The 25,075-nt window shown below is 51.5% G+C and overlaps 1 protein-coding gene across 1 annotated transcript in view; it reads right to left on the minus strand.

Moving 5' to 3' along the window:
* CHMP4B (charged multivesicular body protein 4B) overlaps positions 1–20,193 on the minus strand; it is a 29,014-nt gene extending 8,821 nt beyond the window's left edge. Inside the window, exon 1 of the mRNA XM_054391928.1 lies at positions 19,998–20,193. Within this exon, the coding sequence (XP_054247903.1) occupies positions 19,998–20,193 (196 nt within the window). The remainder of the gene's footprint in view (positions 1–19,997) is intronic.
* Positions 20,194–25,075: the final 4,882 nt, after the last annotated feature.

The following is a 25,075-nucleotide window of genomic DNA, read 5'->3' on the forward strand; positions in this document are numbered from 1 at the left end:
TTGAAGGTCCCTTCCAACCCAAACCACTTCATGGTTCTAAGAATGACACTGGCTATTTTTTCTCAGGAAAAAAAAAAAAAACAAAAAAAAAAAACCACCTCAGTTTCCAGAATTTGAAGTAAATATGAGAGACAGCAGGGTCCAATTCTGTCCCCTGGCACTGCAACATGCAAGAGACAATGTGTGTTTGAAGTCCAAGTGTCACACAGCTCACCTCTGCTCCTTCATGAAGATTGCTATCACATCAGGGAGTGCTCAGGACACACACACCCTCTAATTACCCTCTAATGCTCCCAAGCCTGTAATTGCACAGGCAGGTAACATCATTTATAGTGCCCAGTCCTAAATCCTGTGCAGCTGCTTCAGCAGGACCTGCAGCCATCTATTAAGTTGGAACACCAATGTGCTCTGGTGGCCAAGAGAGCCAAAGGGATCCTGGGGGGCAGCAAGAAAGGTGTCCAGCAGGGCTGGGGAAGTTCTTCTCCCTCTCTACTCTACCCTGCTGAGACCACAGCTGCAATCCTGTGTCCAGTTCTGGGCTCCCCAGTTCAAGAGAGACAGAGACCTGCTGGAGAGAGTCCAAGGGAGAGCCAGGAGGATGCTTAGGGGACTTGAGCATCTCCCCTGTGAAGAGAGACTGAGAGCCCTGGGGCTGTTTAGTGTGGAGAAGAGAAGGCTGAGAGGGATCTGATCAATGTCTCTCAATAGCTGAGGGGTGGGTGTCAAGGGGAGGGGGCCAGGCTCTTTTGGGTGGTGCACAGTGATAAGCCAAGGAGCAATGGGTTCAAACTGGAACAGAGAAGATTTCATCTCAAGAGGAGGAGAAACTTCTTTGGTGTGAGGGTGACAGAGCCCTGGAGCAGGCTGCCCAGGGGGGTTGTGGAGTCTCCTTCTCTGGAGCCTTTCCAACCCCACCTGGATGCATTCCTGTGCAGACTCCCCTGGGTGATGCTGCTCTGGCAGGGGGGTTGGACCTGATGACCTCTGGAGGTCCCTTCCAGCCCCTGATGTACTGTAAGACTGTGAAGTTGAGAGAACTTCTCCTAGCCTAGTCAGACAGAGCCTGCTGGTGACCCAGAACCTGTTGCCACAGCGATCAGGAGCACATTTCTCTCCAAACAGCTGACCTAAGGGTTCCAACAGGGTGACAATTTCCTTATCTCAGAGGAAAAAGCCACACAAGGCAAGCAGATCAGTGGATCACAGCAGCTCCTGCACCGTGCCTGATACTCAGAGGCTCACCACAAATGTGACAAGTGCTCTCCCTGTGTCCTGGCTGTGTGCTTCTGCTGGAAATAACTGAATCATGGAACACTTTAGGGTGGGAGGGACTGTTAAAGGTCATCCACTCCAACCCCCCTGCAGTCAGAAGGGACAGCTGCAACTACAGCAAGTTGCTCAGACACCCAGACAACCTCACCTGGAATGGCTCCAGGCATGGGGCTTCTGCCACCTCCCTAGGCAACCTGGGCCAGGTTCTCATCACCCTCAGTGTCAAACATTTCTTCCTTCTCTCTAGTCTCACTCTCCCTCTTTCAGTTTCAAGCCACCCCACCTTGTCCTGTCACAACAGGCCCTGCTCAAAACCCTATCCCCAGCTTTCTTATCACCTCCTTTAAGCACTGAAAGGTCTCCCTGGAGCCTTCATTTCCCCAGGCTGAACAAACCCCAACTCTCTCAGCCTGGCCTCACAGCAGAGATCACCCCCTCCCTCTCCCACCCCCGGGTTTTTCCTTGTTATTTTTTTTACCTCAACCCTCCCACAGGTTGCACAGGAAGCAAATGCCAGCAGTTGCTGAACCATTTTACACCAAACTCAAAGGCTGCCCCTCCTGCCCTGCTGAACAACCCTGGACTGGAGAAACTCACACAAGGAGAGAAAAAAAGTGTTGGTGGGGTTAGATTTTACCACTAAAATAAAACCCCAAGCAGCTCTACAGAGGGACCTGGCCAGGCAGGATGGATGGGCCAAGGGCACTGTGTGAGACTCAACAAGTGCCAGGTCCTGCACCTGGGTCACAACAACCCCCTGAAGGCTCCAGGCTTGGAGCAGAGGGGCTGGAAACTGACCAGCAGAAAAGGACCTGGGGGGTGCTGGTTGACAGCAGCTGAACATCAGCCAGGGTGTGCCCAGGTGGCCAAGAGAGGCTGTGGCTGCCCCCTCCCTGGAGGTGTTCCAGGCCAGGTTGGATGAGGCCTTGAGCAACCTGGGCTGGGGGGAGATGCCCCTGCCCATGGCAGAGGGGTTGGAACTGAAGGTCCCTTCCAGCCCAAACCATTCTGTGAATCTAGGAATAAAAAGCAAAATTTTTTTCTGCTGTGTTCTGGAGGTTTGTTGGTTTGGGTTGGTTTCTGCTTGGATGGGTTTGGGTTTTGTTAGGGTGGTTTTTTTTTTTTGGTTTTGGGGGGAGAGGGTTGTTTGTTGTTGGGGTTGTTTTTTTTCTTTACAGCCTTCAACTGAGATATTCAAGGTGAAGCTTGACAGGGCTCTGGGCAACCTGATCTAGTTGAGGATGCCCCTGCTGGCTGCAGAGGAGGTTGGACTGGATGACCTTTGGAGGTCCCTTCCAACCCAGCCCATTCTGTGTTTCTATGATTCTATGATCATCAGCCTGAATTTCCTCTTTATTTGAATTCCTGTCTCCCCTAGAAATTCCACTTACCACTTGACTGTGGTGAATACCAAGCAGCCAGGGGTTTCATTACCATGCCCACCACAGCAGCACCACTGCTAAGCTGGAACTCCTGTTATGGTTTCCAATCATTCCTCCTCCTGACTAATGAACATTGAGGAGGGAAAAGAGTTGAGTCATTCAGCCAGGCTCTTCTCCTGTGTCAGCACTCACTCTGCAAAGCATGACTGCTCACCCAAATCATTTCACTTTGTTCTCCAGCAGTGCAATCTAAGAATTGAATTGCATCCCTTTTTCAAGTATTTCAAACCTGTAGCTGGCAAATCACTGACAGAGCTGCCTCACAAGCCTGCAGGTTCCCCTCACCAATATTTACAGCAGGCTGTTGGTGAAAGAAGGAAAATGTTCAGTGGTAAGAAGTAGCAAGGTAATAAAAATATTGTTTTATAAAGATAGGATCACACTCAGAGAGGAAGAAGTGGTTGTGAGCTTGCCAGTTAGAAAGCAGCAGCCCTCCTGCAAGTACAGCAACACCCACTGCTGCTGGGGACCCAAAGCCCTCTGCTGCTGGGGACCCAAAGCCCTCTGAAGCATTGGATGTTGGTTAGAAAAGTTCCAGCAAGCTTCTTACCATGCTTCTGAATGAATCATAGAATTGTTAGGCCTGGAAAGGACCTCAAGGCTCATCCAGTCCCAAGCCCCCTGCCATGGGCAGGGACACCTCACACCACAGCAGGTTGCTCACAGCCACATCCAGCCTGGCTGCAAAAACCTCCAGGGATGAGGCTTCCACCACCTCCCTGGGCAACCTCTGCCAGGCTCTCACCACCCTCATGGGGAACAACTTCTTCCTAACATCCAATCTCAATCTCCCCAGTTCCAGTTTTGTTCCATTCCCCCACGCCCCCCCCCCCACACCAAGTCCTGTCACTCCCTGACACCCTCAAAAGTCCCTCCCCAGCTTTCTTGGAGCCACCTTCAGATCCTGCAAGGCCACAAGAAGGTCTCCTCAGAGCCTTCTCTTCTCCACACTGCACAACCCCAACTCTCTCAGGCTGTCTCCAGAGCAGAGCAGCTCCAGCCCTCTGCTCATCCTCATGGCCCTTCTCTGGACACCTTCCAGCACCTCCAGATCCTTCCTGGAACAGAGGCTCCAGAACTGGACCCAGAGCTCCAGCTGTGGTCTGAGCAGAGTGGAGCAGAGGGGGAGAATCCCCTCCCTGGCCCTGCTGGCCACACTTCTCCTGCTGCAGCCCAGGCTCTGCTTGGCTCTCTGGGCTGCAAGTGCTCACTGCTGGCTCCTGCTGAGCTTCTCCTCCCCCAGCACCCCCAAGGCCTTTTCTTCAGGGCTGCTCTCCAGCCAGTCCCTGCCCAGCCTATATTGGTGCTTGGAATTGCCCTGACCCAGATGAACAGGCAGAAAATTGAGTTTTAGACAAATTGTAAGAAGCTTTCATGGAAGTTTGCACATGAGTTTTGTTCTCAGTTGTTTGAATGGCCAGGCAAATACTCTTATTTTTTTTTCTTACAGGAAGATCTCCTTTTCTTTGGTGCTTGTGCCCAAGATGAGTAGGCAGTACCACTGTGACAGGGCTGTGTGAAGGATGATAAAAGAAATCTATCTGTGCTATAAAAATAATTTCAGTCATTTCACTCTGTGGAGAAAGGGCTTTCCACCATCATTAGGTAACAGCTCCTCTAGGGGAAATAAAAAAAAAAAAACAAAACCAAACAAACAAGGGAAGCCATAATCAGCAAGTCTGACCCCAAATCCTTTCCTAGAGTTTGCTTCCTGTGTTCTTGGTTTGGAGTCTGATTTTGAACTGATAAGAACAGTTACAAGACTAAAGCTGAAGTTCTGACTTGAATCAACCTTTATCCCCTGAGCAACCTGCTCTAGTTGCAGCTGTCTCTGATGACTGCAGGGGGGTTGGACTAGATGACCTCTGAAGGTCCCTTCCAACTCCAACCACTCTGACTCTCTGGGCAGCTTCTAGACATGCAGAAGTCTTTTATGGGTTCTTGTGCATGCAGCAATTCTACTGAATTAATGCTTTTAATCATTAGCAGAAAAGCAAAGATCAACAGATAAAAACCAAGGAAGAACTTAAGACTGCTTCCTTCTTTGCAACTCCAGATATTCCTACAAAAACACATCTAGCAGGAGGAAGCAGGAGGACCAGTGACTTCAAGGAGCACTGGGAACAACTGGGAAAACTGACTCATACCAAAGTGCACGTTTGTGAAGCCACAGAATTTGTCCTGACTGGTAGCTCACAAGGCACATCTGTGCACAGAACCATGGAATTGTTCCAGTTGGAAAACCCCTCTAAGGTCATGCAGCCCAGCCACCAACCCAACCCCACCATGGCCATCCAACCATGGCCCCAAGTGCCATGGCCACAGCTTTCTTGAACACCTCCAGGGATGGGGACTCCACCACCTCCATGGGCAGCCTGTGCCAATCCCTGACCACTCTTGCAGCAAAGAAATTTTTCCTCATCTCCAACCTAACCCTCTCCTGGCACAATTTCAGGCCATTTCCTCTCCTTCTACCACCTGATCCTAGGGAGCAGAGCCCAACCCCCACCTCACTGCAACCTCCTTGCAGGGAGCAGTAGAGAGCAATGAGGTCTCCCTCAGCCTCCTCTTCTCCAGACTGAACACCCCCAGCTCCTCAGCTGCTCCTCCCCAGCCCTGTTCTCCAGACCCTTCCCCAGCTTTGTTGCCCTTCTCTGGACACTCTCCAACCCTTCAATGCCCTTCTTGGAGTGAGGATCCCAAAACTGAGCCCAGGATTCAAGGTGTGTGACACCCACAACTGCAGCCTGCAGCCAGTCCTGGGAGCAAGGTCGAGAGCATTCCCAGCACTGGGATCTGGCGCTGGGATCTGGCGCTGGGATCTGGCGCTGGGGGTGCTGCGGGTGTCCGGCTGGGCAGCCAGAGGCAGTGGGGCTGCTCCGCAGGACGTTCCGGGGAGGGAAAGGGCTCTCCAGGAGGGATCACCAGCAGAGGGCAATGCCGGATGGGTTTCCACCTCTGCTGGGTTTCCACCTCTGCTGGGTTTCCACCTCTGCTGGGTTTCCACCTCTGCTGGGTTTCCACCTCTGCGCACCTCAGTGGCTGTTAAACTGGTCCGGAGTGGGAGGGGAAGGAGACTCATGCTGGGACCGCAGTCACTCTGGCTCCTTCCATCTGCATTCCCAGGCAGCGTTCCCAGGAGGAGGTAGAAGGAGGTAGGAGGAGAAAGGAACAGGCAGGAAAAGTAGGCAGAAGCAGGCAAGGGTAGGGTGGAACAGACAGGAGCAAATAGGAGCAGGAAGGAATAGGCTTGAGCAGGCAGAAACAGGCAGGAGTAGATAGGAACAGGCAGGAGAAGGCAGGAGCAGGCAGGAGAAGACAGGAGCAGACAGGAGCAGGGCAATGCAGGCAGGAACAGGCAGGAGCAGGCAGGAACAGGCAGGAGCAGGTAAGAGGAAACAGGAGCAGGCAGGAACAGGCAGGAGTAGATAGGAACAGGCAGGAGAAGGCAGGAGCAGGCAGGAGCAGACAGGAGCAGGCAGGAGCAGGCAGGAGCAGGCAGGAGCAGGCAGGAGCAGGCAGGAGCAGGTAAGAGGAAACAGGAGCAGAGAGGAGCAGAAAGGAACAGGCAGGAGCAGGCAGGAATAGGAAGAAGCAGGCAGGAGCAGGTGCCATGGCCACACTTTCTCTGAACACCTCCAGGATGGGGACTCCACCACCTCCCTGAGCAGCCTCTGCCAATCCCTGACCACTCTCTCAAGAAAGAAATTTCTCCTAATCTCCAACCTAAACCTCCCCCTGGCACAATTTCAGGCCATTTCCTCTCCATCACCTGAAACTAGGGAGAAGAGCCTAACCCCCACCTCACTGCAACCTCCTTGCAGGGAGCAGTAGCGGTCTCCCCTCAGCCTCCTCTTCTCCAGACTGAAGAGCTGATTATCTAACTCCTGCTTCTCCAAACAGCCTGCTGAAAAAAAAAAAATAAATCACACTGATCCTCAAACCAGGCAGGCTTCTCATCCAGAAGAAGACACATGGGTTAATAGCTCTCATTACAGCAACTGAGGGGAAAAAATAACTCCAGCTCCCATCTAATTCTGCAATCTCTGGCAAATGAGAGCTGAAACAGCAGCAGCCCAGACTCCACTGCAAAAGGAGGGCAGCAGCTGGACTGATGTGGGATGAAACTGTTCCATAGAAACCTCCACCAAAGGTCAGCCACAACACAACAAACAGCACAAGATAGCAGAAAAGCCAGGAAGCAGAAAGCTTTCTCTCTCAAGACACCAGAGATAATCAACCCCACCATGGGTGAGTGCCTTGCACGTTATTTTGTATATTCAGCTGTGATGTGCTCCACAGAAAGAAGTGGCATTATTTTGGCTGCTCCTGAAGAACACCATCCCATCTTCCTGCTGCTTACCTCAGCAGCAAATTTAATCCCCACCAACACATCCTTACTGTCCTTGAAAGGGGAGAAACCAAAGGTAGGTGTGACTGGCTGCAGTAGAGTAGCTTGATGCCAGGCAGCCAACTGCTCAGCTCTCCTTCCACTGAGAATCAGCAAACTGCTGCAAATACCTCCACAAAACTTCCTAGGAAGTGAAAAAGTAACTTAAAATGAATCACTAAAAGAGCCTCCAATGCTGATAAAAAGCAGATTTGGATACAAATCCCACTGCCAAACTTCTTTCACATCATGGAGCACAGCCTTGAGTAAGTATCTTCCTGCTGGGATTTGCTAGCTCCAGAAACTGTTAACCAGCTGAACCCAAACCCAGCAGAAAAGCACCCAGAGAACATCTTGCCATCACAGATCTGCAGCTCAACCCAGAAGGGTGAGTCTGGGACAAGACTCTTCATTCTCTGTTCAGGGTCCTAGATATGGTAGATCTTCTCAGAGTACTTCCAAAACAGAATCACAGTATGGTAGGAGCTCATCCAAGTCTAACCCCCCTGCTGCAGCAGGGTCACCCACAACAGTTTGCCCAGCATCACAACATCCAAATGGATTTGGAGTCTCTCCAGAGAAGGAGACTCCACAACCTCTCTGGGATGCTTGTTCCAAGGCTCCAGCACCCTCACAGCAAAGAATTTTTTTTCTCCTGTTCAGATGGAACCTCCTGGGTTCCAGTTTGTGCCCACTGCCTCTTGTCCTGTCACTTGGCACCACTGGAAAGAGTCTGGCCCCATCCTCACAGCAGCCTCCTGCACTTTTCTTTCAGGAGGTGCTGTGCTTTTAGCAGGGAATTGTGATCAGAGTTCAGTCCTGGTCCTCCTCTTTCTGTGTCTGTTTACTGAACATCTAATGGAGTTCCCAAACCCCATCCTCAAAGGAAGACAACTATTCCCAGATCAGACTGACTAAAACTACTGCAATAAAGCATCCAAACTCAGGCAGAGAACACAAGAATGTTTCTCTCCTTTCTGTGTTTAAAACACAAGAATCCCCTTGGGCACAGTGCCCAAACAGTTCTGTGCACTGAACAGTTCTGAAGCACTTCTGGTCAGTAAATACAGACAGGCAAAACAGATAAAGAAAAATCATCCTGTGCAACAGCAAGCAGAGCTCTGATACACTCACCACCCAAACAACACAGCCACAAGCACCCTCAGACCACCACCCACTGTGCCCCTGCTCAGCAGCACCCTCAGACCACCACCCACTGTGTCCCTGCTCAGCAGCACCCTCAGACCACCACCCACTGTGTCGCTGCTCAGCAGCACCCTCAGACCATCACCCACTGTGTCCCTGCTCAGCAGCACCCTCAGACCACCACCCACTGTGCCCCTGCTCAGCAGCACCCTCAGACCACCACCCACTGTGTCTCTGCTCAGCAGCACCCTCACACCATCACCCACTGTGTCTCTGCTCAGCAGCACCCTCACACCATCACCCACTGTGTCCCTGCTCAGCAGCACCCTCACACCATCACCCACTGTGTCTCTGCTCAGCAGCACCCTCACACCATCACCCACTGTGTCTCTGCTCACTGCTCTGCCCAGCTGCACTTCACCCTTTGCAGCAGGAGCTGTGGATGCTGCTCCTCTAACCACACCCCAGAGGAGAGGAGGCTGTGCTTGAATGAGAAGACACTTCCCTGTCACACTCCCTTACTACTTGTCAGCCATAAGCAGACATCTCACATGGTGTGCAGAGTGTTTCTGAAGGTCAGAACCCCTGCCTGCAGTGCTGGTCATACCTCAGCCAGGGACCCACTCAGGTGTAAGTCACAGATGGAAGTAGAAGCAGAACCAGCAAGCTCAGAAACCTCCTCCTGGCCTGCATTGGAGGTGGGTAGTCAGACAGCAAGCAAGCCTTCAGCCTTGGAAGTGGGGTGGATTAGAAAGGATGTGGTCAGTAGGTCAAGAAAGGTTCTCCTGCCCCTCTACTCTGCCCTGGTGAGGCTGCATCTGGAATACTGTGACCAATTCTGGGTCCCTCAGTTCAAGAAGGACCTCAGGGAACTGCTTGAAAGAGTCCAGTGCAGAGCCACAGAGATGCTGCAGGCAGTGGAACATCTCCCTGTGAGCACAGGCTGAGGGAGCTGGGGCTTGGAGCAGAGGAGCCTGAGGGGTGACCTCACTGCTGGTGATACAGATGTGCAGGGCAGTGTGGGGAGGATGGAGCCAGGATCTGCTCAGGGATGTCCAAGGACAGGACAAGGGGCACTGGGGGCAAGCTGCAGCAGAGGAGGTGCCAGGGGAACAGAAGGAAAAACTTTTTTCCCTTTGAGGGTGACAGAGCCCTGGAGCAGGCTGCCCAGAGAGGTTGTGGAGTCTCCTTCTCTGGAGACTTTCAAAACCTGCCTGGATGTGTTCTGTGTGACCTGCCCGGGGTAGTCCTGCTCTGGCAGGGGGGTTGGACTGGATGAGCTTTGGAGGTCCCTTCCAACCTCTAACAGTCTGTGATTGTGTGTGATTCCTCCCCTTGGACATCAAGACAATGACCCTCTGGCCAATAGTCTCCTGTAGAACAATCTCTAGAGGAGTCTGGGACAATTCTGAAGGAAAAAAAAAATTAAAAAGGAAAAAAATGTCAACTTCAGTGAGATTTGAAGCCCCTATGAGAAATTCAGAAGAGAGCCCAATTACAGAGAAGTAACCAAGGAGTCTGTTCTACCCAGGAGCTGGATGGAGTCCAGGAAACACCAGAGCAGTCAAGCTCATCTAGGCCTAATGTTTCAAACCAAAACATAAAAGCTGATCCACTCTGGAGAATAAAAAAAAAAAAAAAAAAAAATCTGCACCCCTGTTTCACCTGAGAATTTTGTCCAGACACAGAAGGAGACAATTAGTCAGAACTCAACAGAAGATGAAAAATTTAGGATGGAAAAAAAAGGGGATAAAAAGCTGCTTCTTGGGATTCTCACAATTGCAAATACTCCCTGGGGGGTTTCTGCTCAATTCTGTGACTGCTGAAGGGATCTTGTTAAAGAGAATTCCAGTGAAAAATCTATAGTCCTCCTCTGGATCCCAGCCAGAAACGCATCAGGCTGAGGTTCAGCTCTACAAGAAGTAGTTCTTCTTCAAGTATCTCATAATGGTCTTTTCTCACAGGGAAGAAACACAACCAACTGAATTCCCCAAACTTGACAATATTTTGGTGATGAAGGCACAAAACTCAGAAGATTCTACCCTCAAGTGACCCATCTGGAGATCTTGTCTTCTTGGGGAATGACACCAGTGGGGGCCTGGGCAATGGATTATATCTTGCAGCTTTGGACAGGGGGATCAAGGCACCCTCAGCAAGTCTGGCAATGATGCTAAGCTGTGTGGTGTGGTAAACACACTGGAAGGAAGGGGTCCATCCAGAGGGACCTGGACAGGCTGGAGAGGAGGGCCCATACCAACCTCAACAAAGCCAAGTCCAAGGTCTTGCAGCTGGGTGAGGGCAAACCCAAGCACAGATACAGGCTGAGTGGAGAATGGATGCAGAGCAGTGCTGAGGAGAAGGACTTGGGGGTGCTAGGTGATGAGAAGCTCAACATGAGCCAGCATTGTGTGCTGCCAGCCCAGAGCCAGCCCTGTCCTGGGCCGAGCCCCAGCAGCGTGGGCAGCAGGGGCAGGGAGGGGATTCTGCCCCTCTGCTTCTCATCACCTGCAAGTTAGTTTGGAACTAGCAGGAGGAGCCCTTAAGGAAGATTCCCTAACCAGGCCTGAAGCTCAATGAGATACCAGAACCCAGCCCTCTAATATCTTTGGTTTTCTCCCTTGCTCTCTCCAAAGCCAGGGGCTGCACACATGCAGTTTCCCTTCTGACAGGGCCTGCCAGAGAAGAGGAAGAGAGGAAGGATGTGTTGCATCACTTAGAGTTGCCAAAACACATCAGGCAGAACCACAGGGGTTGTGTTTGTATTTATGCCACTTCTTAAAGCTGTTTTAAAAGGTGGGTTGGAGTCCCCTCATTCCTCCCCAACTGGGCTCTACTGCCAGCAATCTGTCTCTAAAATCCTTTGTTAAACATTGGCAGAGTAGAATTACAAGGGAGAAGTTTCCTCCTCTTTTTTAAGTTTAAAGAGTAATTATTCCCAAATCCCAGCATGGTGAGTGTTGGAAGGGACCTCTGGAAATCATCCAGTCCAATCCCCCTGCTAAAGCAGGGGCACCCACAGCAGATTGCCCAGGATCATAACATCCAAACAGGTCTGGAATCTTTCCAGAAGAGACTCCACAACCTCTCTGGGCAGCCTGCTCCAGGGCTCCAGCACACTCACAGCAAAGAAGTTTTTCCTCCTGTTCAGATGGAACTTCCTGGGTTCCTGCTGGTCCTTTGTCCTGTCACTGGGCAGCACTGACAGGAGTCTGTCCCCATCCTTTAGCTCTTGCTGAGCATTGCTCAGATCCCCTCTGGGGCTGCTCTTCTCCAGGCTCACCAGCCCCAGGGCTCTCAGCCTTTCCTCCTCAGAGATGCTCCAGGCCCCTCAGCAGCTTTGCAGCCCTGACTTTGTAGCCCCATCACCATCACTCTTCCCATACCAGGTGGTTAATGCTCAGCTCAGGGCAGATGAAGGCCTCAGGTCAGCACTGCTGTCAGTACTGCTGCACTGAAGCTCTGGCTTAGGGTAAAGCACCTGGATTTCAAAGATTTATTTTGCATTAGACTATGCTTGAAAGCACAGAGAAGGCAGACAAAAGCTACAAGAAGGTCTGGATAGTGTTTCCTGGCCTCCTGCTTCCTCTAAGGCAGCACTTCATGATGCCTGGATACAAAACCAGGTTCATGTTATTTGATTCCAGAGGGACAGATCACTTCTGCCAAACAACAAGCAGGCCTTCAAAACACATTCACAAGCAATGCATCCATGGCCAGGACCTTACACATATGGTCACAGGCCACAAAATGGTAAAGGAGGTTGGAAAGGACCTCTGAAGATCATTGAGTCCAACCCCCCCCTGCCAGAGCAGGATCACCTAAAGCAGCTCACACAGCAGAGGTCCAGGTGGGGCTTCAAAGTCTCCAGAGATGGAAACTCCACCACCTCTCTGGGCAGCCTGTGCCAGTGCTCTGCCACCCTCACAGTACAGAAGATCCTTCTCATGTTTAGATGGAACTACCTATGTTCAGGTTTATGTCCATTAGCCCTTGTCCTGTCACTGGGGAGCACTGAGAAGAGTCTGGCCCTATCTCATGAAGGGGAACTTCTTCACTGTGAGGGTCCCAGAGCACTGGAACAGGCTGCCCAGAGAGATTGTGGAATCTCCTTCTCTGGAGACTTTCAAGCCCCATCTGGATGTGTGACCTGTGCTGGATTCTATGGTCCTGCTCTGGCAGTGGGGTTGGACTGGAAGATCTCCAGAAGTCCCTTCCAACCCCTAACTTTCTCTGATCCTGTGATCTCCCTGACACCCACACCTTAGGTATCTGTAACCTCACCTTCACCTTATGGTTTTGCTCACTTGAATCTTCACCCACACCCAAGCCCAAGGGTGAAGCTTTCTTTTCCTTGTATTCCAGATCATTCCACTCAAACTTCTAACCAAACATGCCCATGCCATCAGGAGGCACACTACCACTTTCAATTCACCATCAGCTGGCCCCTGGCTGGGAGATCACAGGTCACCCTCAGATCTTATCACAGTTAGTAGCTCTAAGCTGAAGGAGCAGGGCACTGTTGCCAGGAGAGGCAGAACCTCCCTCTTCCTCCCAGCCACCCTCCTGACTCCCTCTTCTCCTGCCAGCTCTAGCATTTGTGTGGCTAAATGCAAAAAAAAAAAAAAAATTGGTTTTCTCCTTTTCTTTTTTTTTTTTTTTTTTTTTAAGAGCTAGGTTTTGGTTGGATCAGCAAACTAATCCAGGTCATGCAGTGCCCACAGGAATGCTAACACCAGCACAAGAGAAATGGGCAGGACAAGGCAGCCACATCACTGGAGATCAGCCTGTGCCAGTTCCCCCACCACGTACCAGGCAGGTTAGCTGAGCTGCTGCTGCTGGAAGGGGTGGTTCTGCCTCATCCCCAGACACAGCAACCCTCCAACAACAGCCAGATCGGATCAGCAGACTGCCTGACACTCCAAAAAGGTTGAGGGAGGGCAGCCAGTGGCTTCTCCACCCAATCAGCCAGCTGAACTGACCTACCTGTGGCAGCACTGTGACCTGTGCCAGCCAGAGGTGGGCATAAAATCAGGACTCCTGGCTTCAGCCTACACCCAGGCTTCTTGTTTGTTTGCTTTTGGTGCAGGGTGGAGCACAGAAGTGTTCCCTTTCCAGGAAAAGCCTGAATTATACAGCAGGAATTCAGCAGTGGCTTTACATCCATTTTCTGTATTCAGTCACCAGTGGAAGAGAAACTTTGACATCAGGGAAGCAAAACCACCAGCTGAAAAGACATCAGCTGCCAGAAGGCAGAGCTGATAGAAAAATCCATGAATTGCCAGTCTCCTGCTACAGCCTGAATATATTTACTGCATATTGGCACAGTACTAGCTCTTAACACCCATTGTGGTGTCTGTGGACTTAGTGTTGGTTAACAAAAAGGTAAAAATCTAGTGGCAGGCAGGAGCATAACTGCCTTGATTCACCCTGCATCTTTAGAAGTGCCACCCTAGGACAGTGGCAGGTTTCCCTCCCTGCTATAATCTTCAGATAAAGACAGAACTTGAGTTTTGAAGAGCTCTTAAAAGCCACGAGACAGAGATTTTGAGAATCACAGAATGGTTTGGGTTGGAAGGGAACTTGAAGGACCTCCAAAGCTCATCCAGTCCAACCCCCTCTGCAGTAAGCAGAGGCATCCTCAACTAGATCAGGTTGCCCAGAGCCTTGTTGAGCTTCACCTTGAGGGATGGAGCCTCAAACACCTCCCTGGGCAACCTGTTCCAGTGTTCCACCACCCTCATGGTGAAGAATTTGTTCCTAACATCCACTCTAAATGTGCTCTTCTCTAGTTTGAGACCAGTGCTCCTTGTCCTGTCACTGCAGGCCTTTGCCAACAGTTTCTCTCCAGTTCTGGAACTGTTATACACCCAAAGTGGTCAGAGATCAAGGAATTATCTCCTTATTGCTTCGTGTGTGTCCTCTGTGATATTCCTCTGGCAGTTTGGCTTTGTGCCACCAGGTAAGAGCCACAAGGAAAGAAGTGAAACTGGAGCAGCTTAAGATCAGCTTGAGCTACCCTGAAACTGAATCCTGAGCCCCAGGAACTTGACATTCCTTGGGAAGCTCTAGCAGCTTGGTTTGCTTCATGAAGTTTAAGTGCCTGATAAATTATTCCAGGCTTGAAATGATGTCATATGGACAAACTGGAGCGGAATAAAAGGATGCAGCAGCAGCACAGGACTTCCAAACCGCCCAGCTCACAGCTGTGCACTTCCTTTGTTACAGCAAAAATTTCTCTTCAGGACAGATTTAAAATCCCAGTTAGATCCTGGCTGAGTGGTGTTCAAAGTGCTGCTTCACTGGGAGGAGTAAATCCACTAACTCATGAGCTAGGATAAAAGTGTTGAGGGGAGGGGAGGTGGGGAAGAGGAGAGAAGCAGCAGGACACAGGGTGTTTTCAGAACAGGCTGAGCTTCTCCATGAGAACACAAAACAAAACCCAAGCATAACCCAACTCCTCCCCAGAAGAGGGATTGTTTACCTGCATCTTTTCCAGAAACCTTTCTAGAGATGATCAGTCTTCTCCTTGGCAGAGTATCACCCCATGGACACACAGATTAAAGTCCTAAGTGCTGATCTCTGGTCCAGCTGGAGAGCAGGGACAGTGGTGTCCCTCAGGGGTCTCCACTGGGACCTGTGCTGGTTAATATTGTTATCAATGCTACAGACAGCAGGATCGAGGCACCATCAGCAGGTGTGCAGATGACACCCAGCTGAGTGGTGCTGTCAATACACCAGAGGGACAGGATGGCATCCAGAGGGATCTGGACAAGCTGGAGAGGTGGGACCCAGGTGAACTTCATGAGGTTCAGTAAGAGCAAGTGCAGAGTTCTGCACCTGGGCTGGAACAATCCTCACTATCAATACAGACATGGGGGTGATGAGGTGAGAGAAAGCAGCCCTGAGGAAAAGGCTTTGGGGGTGCTGGTGGATGAGAAGCTGGCCAGGAGCAGGCAGTGTGAGCTTGCAGCACAGAAGGCAAATCACAGCCTGGCTGCATCCAAAGCAGCATTGCCAGCAGAGCCAGACAGGTGATTCTGCCACTTGGCTCTGCTCTGGGGAGACCTCCCCTGGAGTGCTGTGTGCAGGTCTGGAGCCCTCAATGTAGGAAGGACATGGACCTGATGGAGAGGGTCCAGAGGAGGCTATGAAAATGCTCAGGGGGTTGGAGCAGCTCTGCTATGAGGACAGGCTGAGGGAGCTGGGGGTGTTCAGCCTGGAGAAGAGAAGGCTCCAGGGAGACCTAATAGCAGCCTGCCAGTACCTGAAGGGGGCTAAAAGAAAGATGGAGAAAGACTGTTTGCAAAGGCCTGCAGGGACAGGACCAGGGGCAATGGCTTCAAACTAGAGCAGAGCAGATTTAGATTGGATGTGAGGAACAAGTTCTGCACCATGAGGGTGGTGGAACACTGGAACAGGTTGCCCAGGGAGGTGGTTGAGGTCCCATCCCTGGAGATATTGAAGGTGAGGCTGGACAGGGCTCTGGGCAACCTGATCTAGTTGGGGATGTTCCTGCTGAGTGCAGGAGGGTTGGACTGGATGAGCTTTGGAGGTTCCTTCCAACCCAGACCATTCCGTGATTCTGTGATCTCCCTCCTCCACATTCTAGAAGCAGCACAGGTGCCTTGGCACTAACTTAACACTTAGAGACTGTTCCCTCTCCCCTTGCAGGAGCTACTTTGGCATTATGGAGTAGTGAGGAGAAATGGGTGGAATGGAATCAAAACCACAAATTACTACTTATTAAAATAATTTGAGTTCCTTTAGAAGGCACAGGAATGACAGAACTGCCAAGTCTGTGCAGCAAGAAGAGAACAGAAAGACCCTGAGAAAAAGAACTTTCAATCCAAAATTGAAATCATCCCTTGCCAAGAAACAACAGAGACTAAGGAAACTTATACCTGAGAGTAACTGCTTGGAACCTCAGGACTTCATGAGGAGTTCTCTGGGTGTACAGCTGGAGATCCTAAATGCAGACTGCATAAAAATATCCATGTAAACCAAGTTCATCAATTCATAAAAACCTGGCTGTGCTTGGGGCAGGCACAGGGAGCAGAGGGCTCTAAGTTTCTGTGCTTTCATTAGACTCCACAAGTGCTGGAGGCCTGAGTCAATGAGCCTTTAGAAACCCCTCTGGCTTGGCACCCAAACAATCAGGCAGTGTGCTGGAGAGCAGAGAGAATTTCCTTTTGTCACCCTCAGCGTGCCAGACACCCATCTTTCCTCTGGGGAAACAAAAAAACCACATCATCCCAGGTTTTCCAAGGTGACCTTAAGCTTCCAGGTAAACTCCCTGCCCCACTGCTGTCTGTTCTCCTGCCAGCTTCATTCAGCCCAGCAGCTTCCACTGCTGTCAGCAAAGCTGTCCAGTGGAGCCCTACATGTGGGCACCACCCATGGCAGCTTCACCATGGGACACACAGAGATCTCCAGAGGAACACAACTCAGGTCTTGGAGAGCCAGAGGAGGGGAAATTTAGGTTAGATGTTAGGAAGAAGTTCTTCCCCATAAGGGTGGTGAGACACTGGAACAGGCTGCCCAAAGAGGTGGTGGAAGCCTCATCCCTGGAAGTTTTTAAGGCCAGGCTGGATGTGGCTGTGAGCAACCTGCTGTGGTGTGAGGTGTCCCTGCCCATGGCAGGGGGGTTGGAACTGGATGATCCTTGAGGTCCCTTCCAACCCTGACAATTCTGTGAACTAAGAAAGCTTCAGGATTCCTCAAGCTGTAGTTTTCAGAAGTTAATCCAACACTTAAAAACCCCTCTGGTTAATTAGCTTTTGTTGGGGTTTATTTATCTCATTTCAATTTGATCAAAGTATTTCTATTAACAAGACAAACTTCCACATATAAAACTAAGGTGGTTTTATTGCCACTTAAATTATAGACTTAAGTGACTTTGCAGCAAAATGTCATCACTTCTAGAGTAGAAAGCAGCCTGAAGTCAGAGTGAGAGAAAATCCATATAACTGTGTCTAAAAAATACCCCCCAAAAATGCATATAAAAGATTCAAACAACTGCATTTAAAACGTCAGAATGGGGAAAAAAAAATCCAAGCAGCTGCATATTAAAAAATTCCAAGCAACTGCATATTAAAAAAATATCCAAATTAAAAAAAATCCAAGAAACTGCATGTCAAAAAAAAAAAATCCCAATTAAAAAATCCAGACAACTCCATACTAAGAAAAATCCAAACAACTGCTTGCTAAAAAAAAAAAAACAATCCAATCAACTGCATATTAAAAAAAAAAATTCAAACTATTACATGTTAAAAACAAATCCAAACAACTGCTTCCTAATAAAATCCAAATTCAAACTCCCAAACAACTGCATATTAAACCCAAGCAATTTGTTACAGCTCAGCTGATGCTGTCCTCTTGAAGGCAGAGTAAACAAGCAGTCCCTTAGTCTGTCCTGAGGGGAACTCACTTCCCAGCAAGCCAGCAGATAACCAGCTGTCCTTCCTTGCAGCCCAATAAATAAAAGTTGGCCTCTTAGTTTCAGAAGTTGTCTGGAAATGAAAAAAAAAAAAAAAAAAAAAAAAAGGAGGTTTTGTTTTCCACCAGAAAACCAACCCTAGCCCTTCTCCTTTTCACAGCTCCTTAATTACTCCTGAGGATCCTGTTTTTTTGCGAGACCTCAATTAGCCTGACCCAGAATCCTGCTGGTGAACAGGCAGGTTTTTCTCCTTCCTCCACCCCCAAGGAAATTTAATCTCTCCCACTACAAGCTCTCCAGAGCACACTGATGGGCAGCACGCACAGAAAGGCATGGAGAGAGGTGACAATAGGGCAGAGCAAGATAAAACACCTGAACGAACAGCAGCAGCAGGAGAGGTTTAGGAGAAGCTAAACACGACCAGCATTAAGACAGAGGATGCAGGAACTGCTGGAGACAAAAGTAGTTTAGTTCTCCTTTTTAGTTCATTACCAAACTAGGCCAAAAATTGCAGAAGAAACTCAGACTTAAAATACTCAGACTCAGTATTAAAACTGCTGCAATAAATTTGATTTAGAGACTAACTAAGCCTGAAGTCATAGCCTGTTGAGGTTCTTCAGAAGACACCTGGGGCAGCAAGTGAGGCCTCTGCCACCCTGCTGCTGCCTACAAATCTCGACAGGGCTCTGGGCAACCTGATCTAGTTGAGGACGCCCCTGCTTACTGCAGAGGGAGTTGGCACTAGATGACCTTTGGAGGTCCCTTCCAACCCAGACCATTCTATGAAACCCAGGAAGCCCTCCTGAGCCTGCTTCCTTCACACCATCAATTCAAACACAGCACAAATGAGAGCCCTGCTGCAGCACACTGCTCTGAAGCGTGGAAGGAGGCTTGAAATGCTGCCTGCTGCACTGATACCAAGCAGAAACTGTTATCAGCAATTAATGCAAATTAGCCCTTGCTACTTGTGTGTTAGCAACTCCCAGTGCCACAGCCAGAGCCACACCTCCTGCCTCAAACCCTGTAACCTGGCACAGAAAGGGCAACGTCAACACAGAGATCTAGGACCACGTTTTTCTGAGCACACCACTTCTAACGACTGCTGTAAAAGAAGCAGGAAGCTCATCAGAGCACAGGAACACATCAGCTGTCAGCCCACCTCTGGGCTTCAGGCTGACAGAGTATGAATGTACAGCACTGAAAATACACAGCTGGGCCTGGCTGAAGAGGGATGGAGATACACTGCAGAGAGTCCAGTGGAGGCTATGAGGGTGATGAAGGGACTGGAAGATCTGCCTGATGAGAAAAGGCTGAGAGACCTGGGGCTGTTCAGTCTGTAGAAGGCTGAGAGGGGATCTTATTAATGCTATTTACCTGAAGGGTGGGTATCAAGAAGAAGGGGCCAGGCTCTTTTCAGTGGTGCCCGATGTCCTAGCACAGGACAACTGACACAAAGTGGAATATAGGAGGTTCCACCTCAATATGAGGAGAAACTTCTTTATTGTGAGGGTGACGGAGCCCTGAGGCAGGCTGCCCAGAGAGGTTTTTGGGTGTCCTTCTCTGGAGACTTGCAAAACTCATCTGAATGCTTTTCTGTGTGATCTGCCCTAGGTGATCCTGCTCTGGGAGGGGGGTTGGACTCAATGATCTCCGGAGGCCCTTTCCAATCCCCACCATCCTATGCCTTCATGATTCTATGACCTCCCCAGGCAGGACAAGTTCCACCTGGCCAAGACTGATTTCTAACAGTCATTTACAAGCCACCTCGCAGTACAATTATACTTAACGAAATGCTCGAATTAAGCAGGGTGTAGGTAAAGAGTTTTGTGTTTAGAAGGGAAAAAAAAAAAAAAAGCCCAACGTTGTAGAGCGAGGCCTTGCTCCACACCGAGACACTGCTTCAACAGTGAACTCCTGTAGGCAACCAGCTCCACCCCAGTTGCTGCCCTGATGTTTCCCCAACCTCTCCCTAGGCCGAATGCGAACCAAACAGAAAATTGCCGAGCAGCATCGTGACCTCCCGATCACGCGGGAGTGACGCGGCACCACGATAGCGGTAAGGGCTGCCCTTCCCGGGGAGGGAAAGCCCGCTCCGGTATAAACCCAGCGGGGGAAAGCCCAGGGGAGACAGCAGTAAGCTCTAAAACACAGCACACGTCCATGCCTGTGCTACACGCAGGTCACGCCCCGGCCCGCCCCGCTCCCGGATAGCCGGGCCCGCCGGACCTGTTGCCAAGGAAGAAGCAGCCGGGCTCGGCACAGCTTCCCCCCGGCCTCTCCCAGCCTCCCCCGGCCCACCCCGGCTGCTCACCCCGCTTGTTCTTGGTGCCGTGCTTGCGGGCGGCCGCTAGCTCCTGCTCGATCTTCTTCTCCAGGAACTCCTGCTTCTTGCTGAGCATCTCCTCCGTATCGCGGAGCCGATGGATCGCCTCCTGCGGGGACGGGCCCTTCCCGGCGCCCTTCCCGCCGGCGCCCGTCCCGAACAGCTTCCCCAGGAGCCCCGACATGGCTGTGCCGGCTCGGGCCGGGCCGCCGAGGCCGCGATATTAGGTGCGGGCGGTGAGGACGGCCGTGGAGCACCGGTGTCCGCTCCTCTCACTCCGTATTCCCCTAACAGACCGTCGGGCCGTCCGCCGGCACAGCTCGGGCCGTCGCCGTCGCCGCCGCTCGCAGGACTCCCCGCACCCCGCCCGCTTGCAGCCCGCCCCGCCCCGGCCGCCCCCGCGCTGCATACAGCTCCCGGCGTGCACCGCGGCCCCACGCCGCACCGGCAGGCGGCAAGTGCCCGCGAGGGCTGCTGGGAGATGTAGTCTCTGTCAGAGCGGTACGCGGGGCACGACGGGAAGGGCGGGGGGCACAAGCCGAGCGGAGCCTGGGAGTGGCGTCACGCGGCGCGCTGACGTCACGGGCCCGGTGACGTCACGAGAAGGGGCTGGGCGGGGGCGGGGCCATGGCGGCCGCGGAGGGGCTGCCTCAGGCCTGAAGACACAGCCCCGCGGCTTGGGGGGGCGGCCCGCGGGAGGGCAGGTGGAGGAGCTCGCTACCTCTGCCTCCTTCACGGGCCTGGCCACGGAGAGATCCGTGCCCTCGGGGACGTGGGGCCGCCTGTGCTGGGTCTGGCGGTGAAACGCGGAAGGAGCGTGAATAGGCGAGGAGGGTGGAGCTGGAACCATGGCTGGGGCGAGGCTCGTGCGGGTGGCTGGAAGAGACGGGCACGGCTGGGCAAAGGAGGCGGGGAGCCTGCCCTCTGCAGCCATCCCCCGGCTGGAGCCGGCGCTGGAGTCTCCGTTCCCCGCCGGGAGCAGGCCTGGTTGCCAATCCCAGGGAGCCAACCCCCTCCCTTAGTGCTGGGCCTTTAAACTTCCCTTTCCCAACGTGCCAGCTCGCCAAAACACAGCATTTAAATGCCGAGTTGTGGTTGCTTAATCGCTGGTGACTAGTTGTGAGCTCATTTCCTGACACTGGAGCCCCAGGTTCTGCTCTGTGGAGGCAGTGTGGATGTAGCTCCATGCTGTGTGCTCGCCCCCTGTGTACAGAGTCCGAAGTTTGAAAGAGGAAGTGAATTCTTTAAGTGCCTCAGCCTGCTATCAACCTTTACTGGACACTTTCATAGAATCATGGAATTGTTTTGCTTGGAAAAGGCCTTTTAAGATTGAGTTCAACCATCAACCCAATGCCACCATGGCCCCAAGTGCCATGGCCACACGTTTCTGGAGCATCTCCAGGGATGGGGACTCCACCACCTCCCTGGGCAGCGTGTTCCAAACCCTGACCACTCTTGCATCAAAGAAATTCTTTCCTAATCTCCAACCTAACCCTCCCCTGGCACAAATTCAGGCCATTTCCTCTCCTTCTATCACCCTAGGGAGACTACCTACCCACCCCCACCTCACTCCAACCTCCTTTCAGGGAGTTGTAAAGAGCAATGAAGTCTCCCTTCAGCCTCCTTTCCTCCAGACTAAACAACCCTGACTTTAAGTTTCCTTGTGCTTGCCTCTCTCACCTGTAAATGTATAAATACCCTCCCCCCCTCACAGTGGTGGTGTAAAAGCAAGTTAATTATCAGCAGACTGGGGCAATAGCAGTGTTTACCCCTGGAAATCAGCCAGGAAAATCAGTCGTGCCTTTTGATCAGGGTTGGGCGAGTTGGTGTGCTGTAAAACAGGCAAAGAGGAAGAGCAAAGAGCAAAAAGGAGCCAAAGAGCTCCTTACATGGCAAGAGCCTCTTTGTGCCCTCAGCAAGATGGAAAAGCACTGCAGTGGTTAGTTCAAAACAGCCTCCTCATGTACGAGGTGGGAGTTGAGCGACAAAGCTGCCTCATGGATCCTGCCTCACTCTGCCTTGTTGATGGTGTAGTGGCAGATACAGAAGAAAGACCAAAAAAAGCACAAGAAAAATCCTCTGAGGCTTACAGAAGCCACTCTCAGGGCAGGAAAGCACCCACAGCTGACAGCATCAGGGGCTGGGAGAGTACAAAGGGCAGCAGAGCTTTTACCTACCCTTCTCCTACTCTCACACAAGCATCTCCTGTCAGAAGTGGAGCATGAGCACCACAAACCTTTCTTCTGATCCAGTACTGCCTCCAATTCTCCCAGAGGATGGCCCTGGGGTAGTCCAAGGAACTTTCCAAAACCACTGAGATGCTTCTGACAGTGGTTTTGTCAAGAAAACAAATGCAGCCAGCTTGGAAGGATGGAACCAGCCCTATGGAAAGGTGCTGGCACAAAATCAGTGCTCTAAGCAGCTAAGATCCACCTTGGCCCACGCTGCAGCTTAGCAGTAAGTAAAGCCCCACTAGAGAGCCAGAAAGGAGGTAAAGTTCTGGGTAGGATTCTTCCCCTTTGGCCAGGAGAAAATAAAAGATCTTGTGCACATCTCAACTGACACCAGATGTGCAGAGTTTAAGCAGCTGGACAAGGCTGGGAGAAGAGGAAGAAAGGTTTCTGAAGCTTGTGGCCTGTTGTGAGAAGGCACCTTCCATGCACAACTGATCCCCATAGTACTGAGAATAGTACTGAGAACTGCACCTAACTCAAGACGTCTCAGCATCCAGGCTCCTAATTAAGTTCTTTCCATGACATTTCCTTCCATGTCAGCAGGCAGTATGGCTACAGAGGCTTTCCCATTGGTTTCAATCACTGCATTTCTTTTTCATTTCCAGAAAGAGCAGCCAGGCTCTGCCCAGCTCTGCAGGCCTGCCAAGACCTGTGCAGCCAGCCCAGCTGGGGAGCAGGGGCCAGCAGCCACCACACTTGCAGGCAGTGACCCATCCTCCCCTCTGCCAGTCCCCCTGGCAGACGTGCAACAGGACTCACATCTAGAGAGCTTCCAAAGGCAAGGGCTGCACAACCAGCCAGCATGCCTTCCCTTCTGCTCAGGAAGAAGAGAAGCTTCAGTTACCTTGCACATAACCACTCTGAGGTTTACTCTAGGAGGACAATCACTATGCTCAAGATAAAAGCTGACAGACCTTGTTTCACACAGTGCAGCACCTGTGTGCAGCTCTTGTGTGTCACAGCCACAGCCAAGGCTGTTCTGTGGTTCTGCTCCCACCCCTGAACTACCCTCACAGGATCACAGAATGGCAGGGGTTGGAAGGCACCTCCAGAAATCATCGAGTCCAGCACTGCTGCTAAGGAAGTTTCACCTGGAGAAGCTCACACAGGAACATGTCCAGGCAGGTTTGGAATGTCTCCAGAGATGGAGACTCCACCACCTCTCTGGGCTGCCTGCTCCAGGGCTCTATCACCCTTAAATTCAAGAAGTTCCTCCTCATGTTTAGATGGAACTTCTCATGTTCAAGTTTGTGCCCATTACCCCTTGTCCTGTCACTGGGCACCACTGAAAAAAAACCTCGTCCCATCCTCCTGACACCCACCCTTGAAGTATTGATCAGCAGTGATCAGATCCCCTCTTAGTCTGCTCTTCTCCAGACTAAACAGCCCCAATCCTCTCAGTCTTTCCTCATCACAGAGAAGTTCCTTTCCCCTCAGCATCTTTGTAGCCCTTTGCTGTGCCTTTTCCAACAAGTCCCTGATCCTCTTGAACTGGGGAACCCAGAACTGGACACAATATTCCAGATGTGGCCTCACCAGGGCAGAGCAGAGGGGGAGGAGGAGAACCTCCCCTGACCTGCAGGCTGCACTCTTCGTCATGTACCTCAGGATGCCATTTGCCTTCTTGGCCACAAGGGCACATTGCTGGTTCATGGTCATCCTGTTTTCCAGCAGGATTTCCAGGTTCTTTTTCCCAGAGTTGCTCTCCAACAGGTCAGTCCCAACCTGTACTGATCCATGGGGTTGTTCTTCCCCAGCTGCAGGACTCTACCCTTGCCCTTGTTGAGCTTCATTCGATTTCTCAGCCAGTGGAAACAAGCTTCCAGCTGGCCTGGTGCAGGGCTGGTGGGAAGCAAGCTCCAGGAAGGAAGAGCCATGTCTCCAGACAGTGCCTGGGAGCTGAAGGGGAGCTGCACCTACACATCTTGTCTCAAAATAAACCCAACTGCAGTGCTGCAGCCAGTGCTGAGACCACGTAATGACACCGTGCAGTGTGGGGACAGAGGGCAGCAGAACAGGAAAAGTATATTTAGCAAACTACTTCCTGCTCTTGCTCCCCTCCTGCCAGACCTAAGCACTTCAAACAAACATTGTGGGCAACCAAACCCTGCCCTTCAGAGCAGCCCAGACCTTTCACAGACACACAGAAGCAGGAAGGACTGGCTGGAGGTCTCAGCCCAGCTGCCTCCTCCCAAGCATGTAAGGAATTCAGAGTGTCACCAGGTACTGAGGTCTCACAGCCTCTGTCCCCTCCTTCCTGTGACCACTCTCTTGGTAGAGATTTTTCTCTTATCATCAGAAGTTGCCATGCCCCAGCATGTCCCTGTTTGCCTCTTCTCCCATCCCTGTTGCCTGAGGGGTCAGGCTCCACCTTCTCCGTTCCTACCCCTTAGGCAGTAGCAAGGCCTCTCCTTGCCCTCTCCTTGCCCTCTTCCAAAGCCTGAATCCCCTCAGCTCCCAGCCTCCCCTCTGAGCCCTGTGCTCCGTTTCCTCACACCCACCCACAGCAGGAGGCACAGAAGCATCACCAGCAAAAGTCAAACGGGGGAAAAAATGAGTGAAGAAAGTGAGAACAAAGCCAAGTGGTGGTGGGACCCATCCTGACAGAACCATGTGACAGCATGCCAGGGGTGACAGTGTAACCCATCCTGAGCCTGGGTGCAGTCTGGGAGCAGATGCCACCAGGAGATGCCCCAATGGCATGGCACCAGCATGCTGGGTCTGCAGCTGCTGTTACAAGATCTGAGCATGAAGAGCACCTTGAGGCCATGCAATGGGCTGGAGCTCAAGCTGATGGCAGGCAGGAATCAGGGTCAGGCTGGTCAGACCAGG

This window comes from Indicator indicator, chromosome 24 (assembly GCF_027791375.1).
Source record: "Indicator indicator isolate 239-I01 chromosome 24, UM_Iind_1.1, whole genome shotgun sequence".
Classification (NCBI taxonomy): Eukaryota; Metazoa; Chordata; class Aves; order Piciformes; family Indicatoridae; genus Indicator; species Indicator indicator.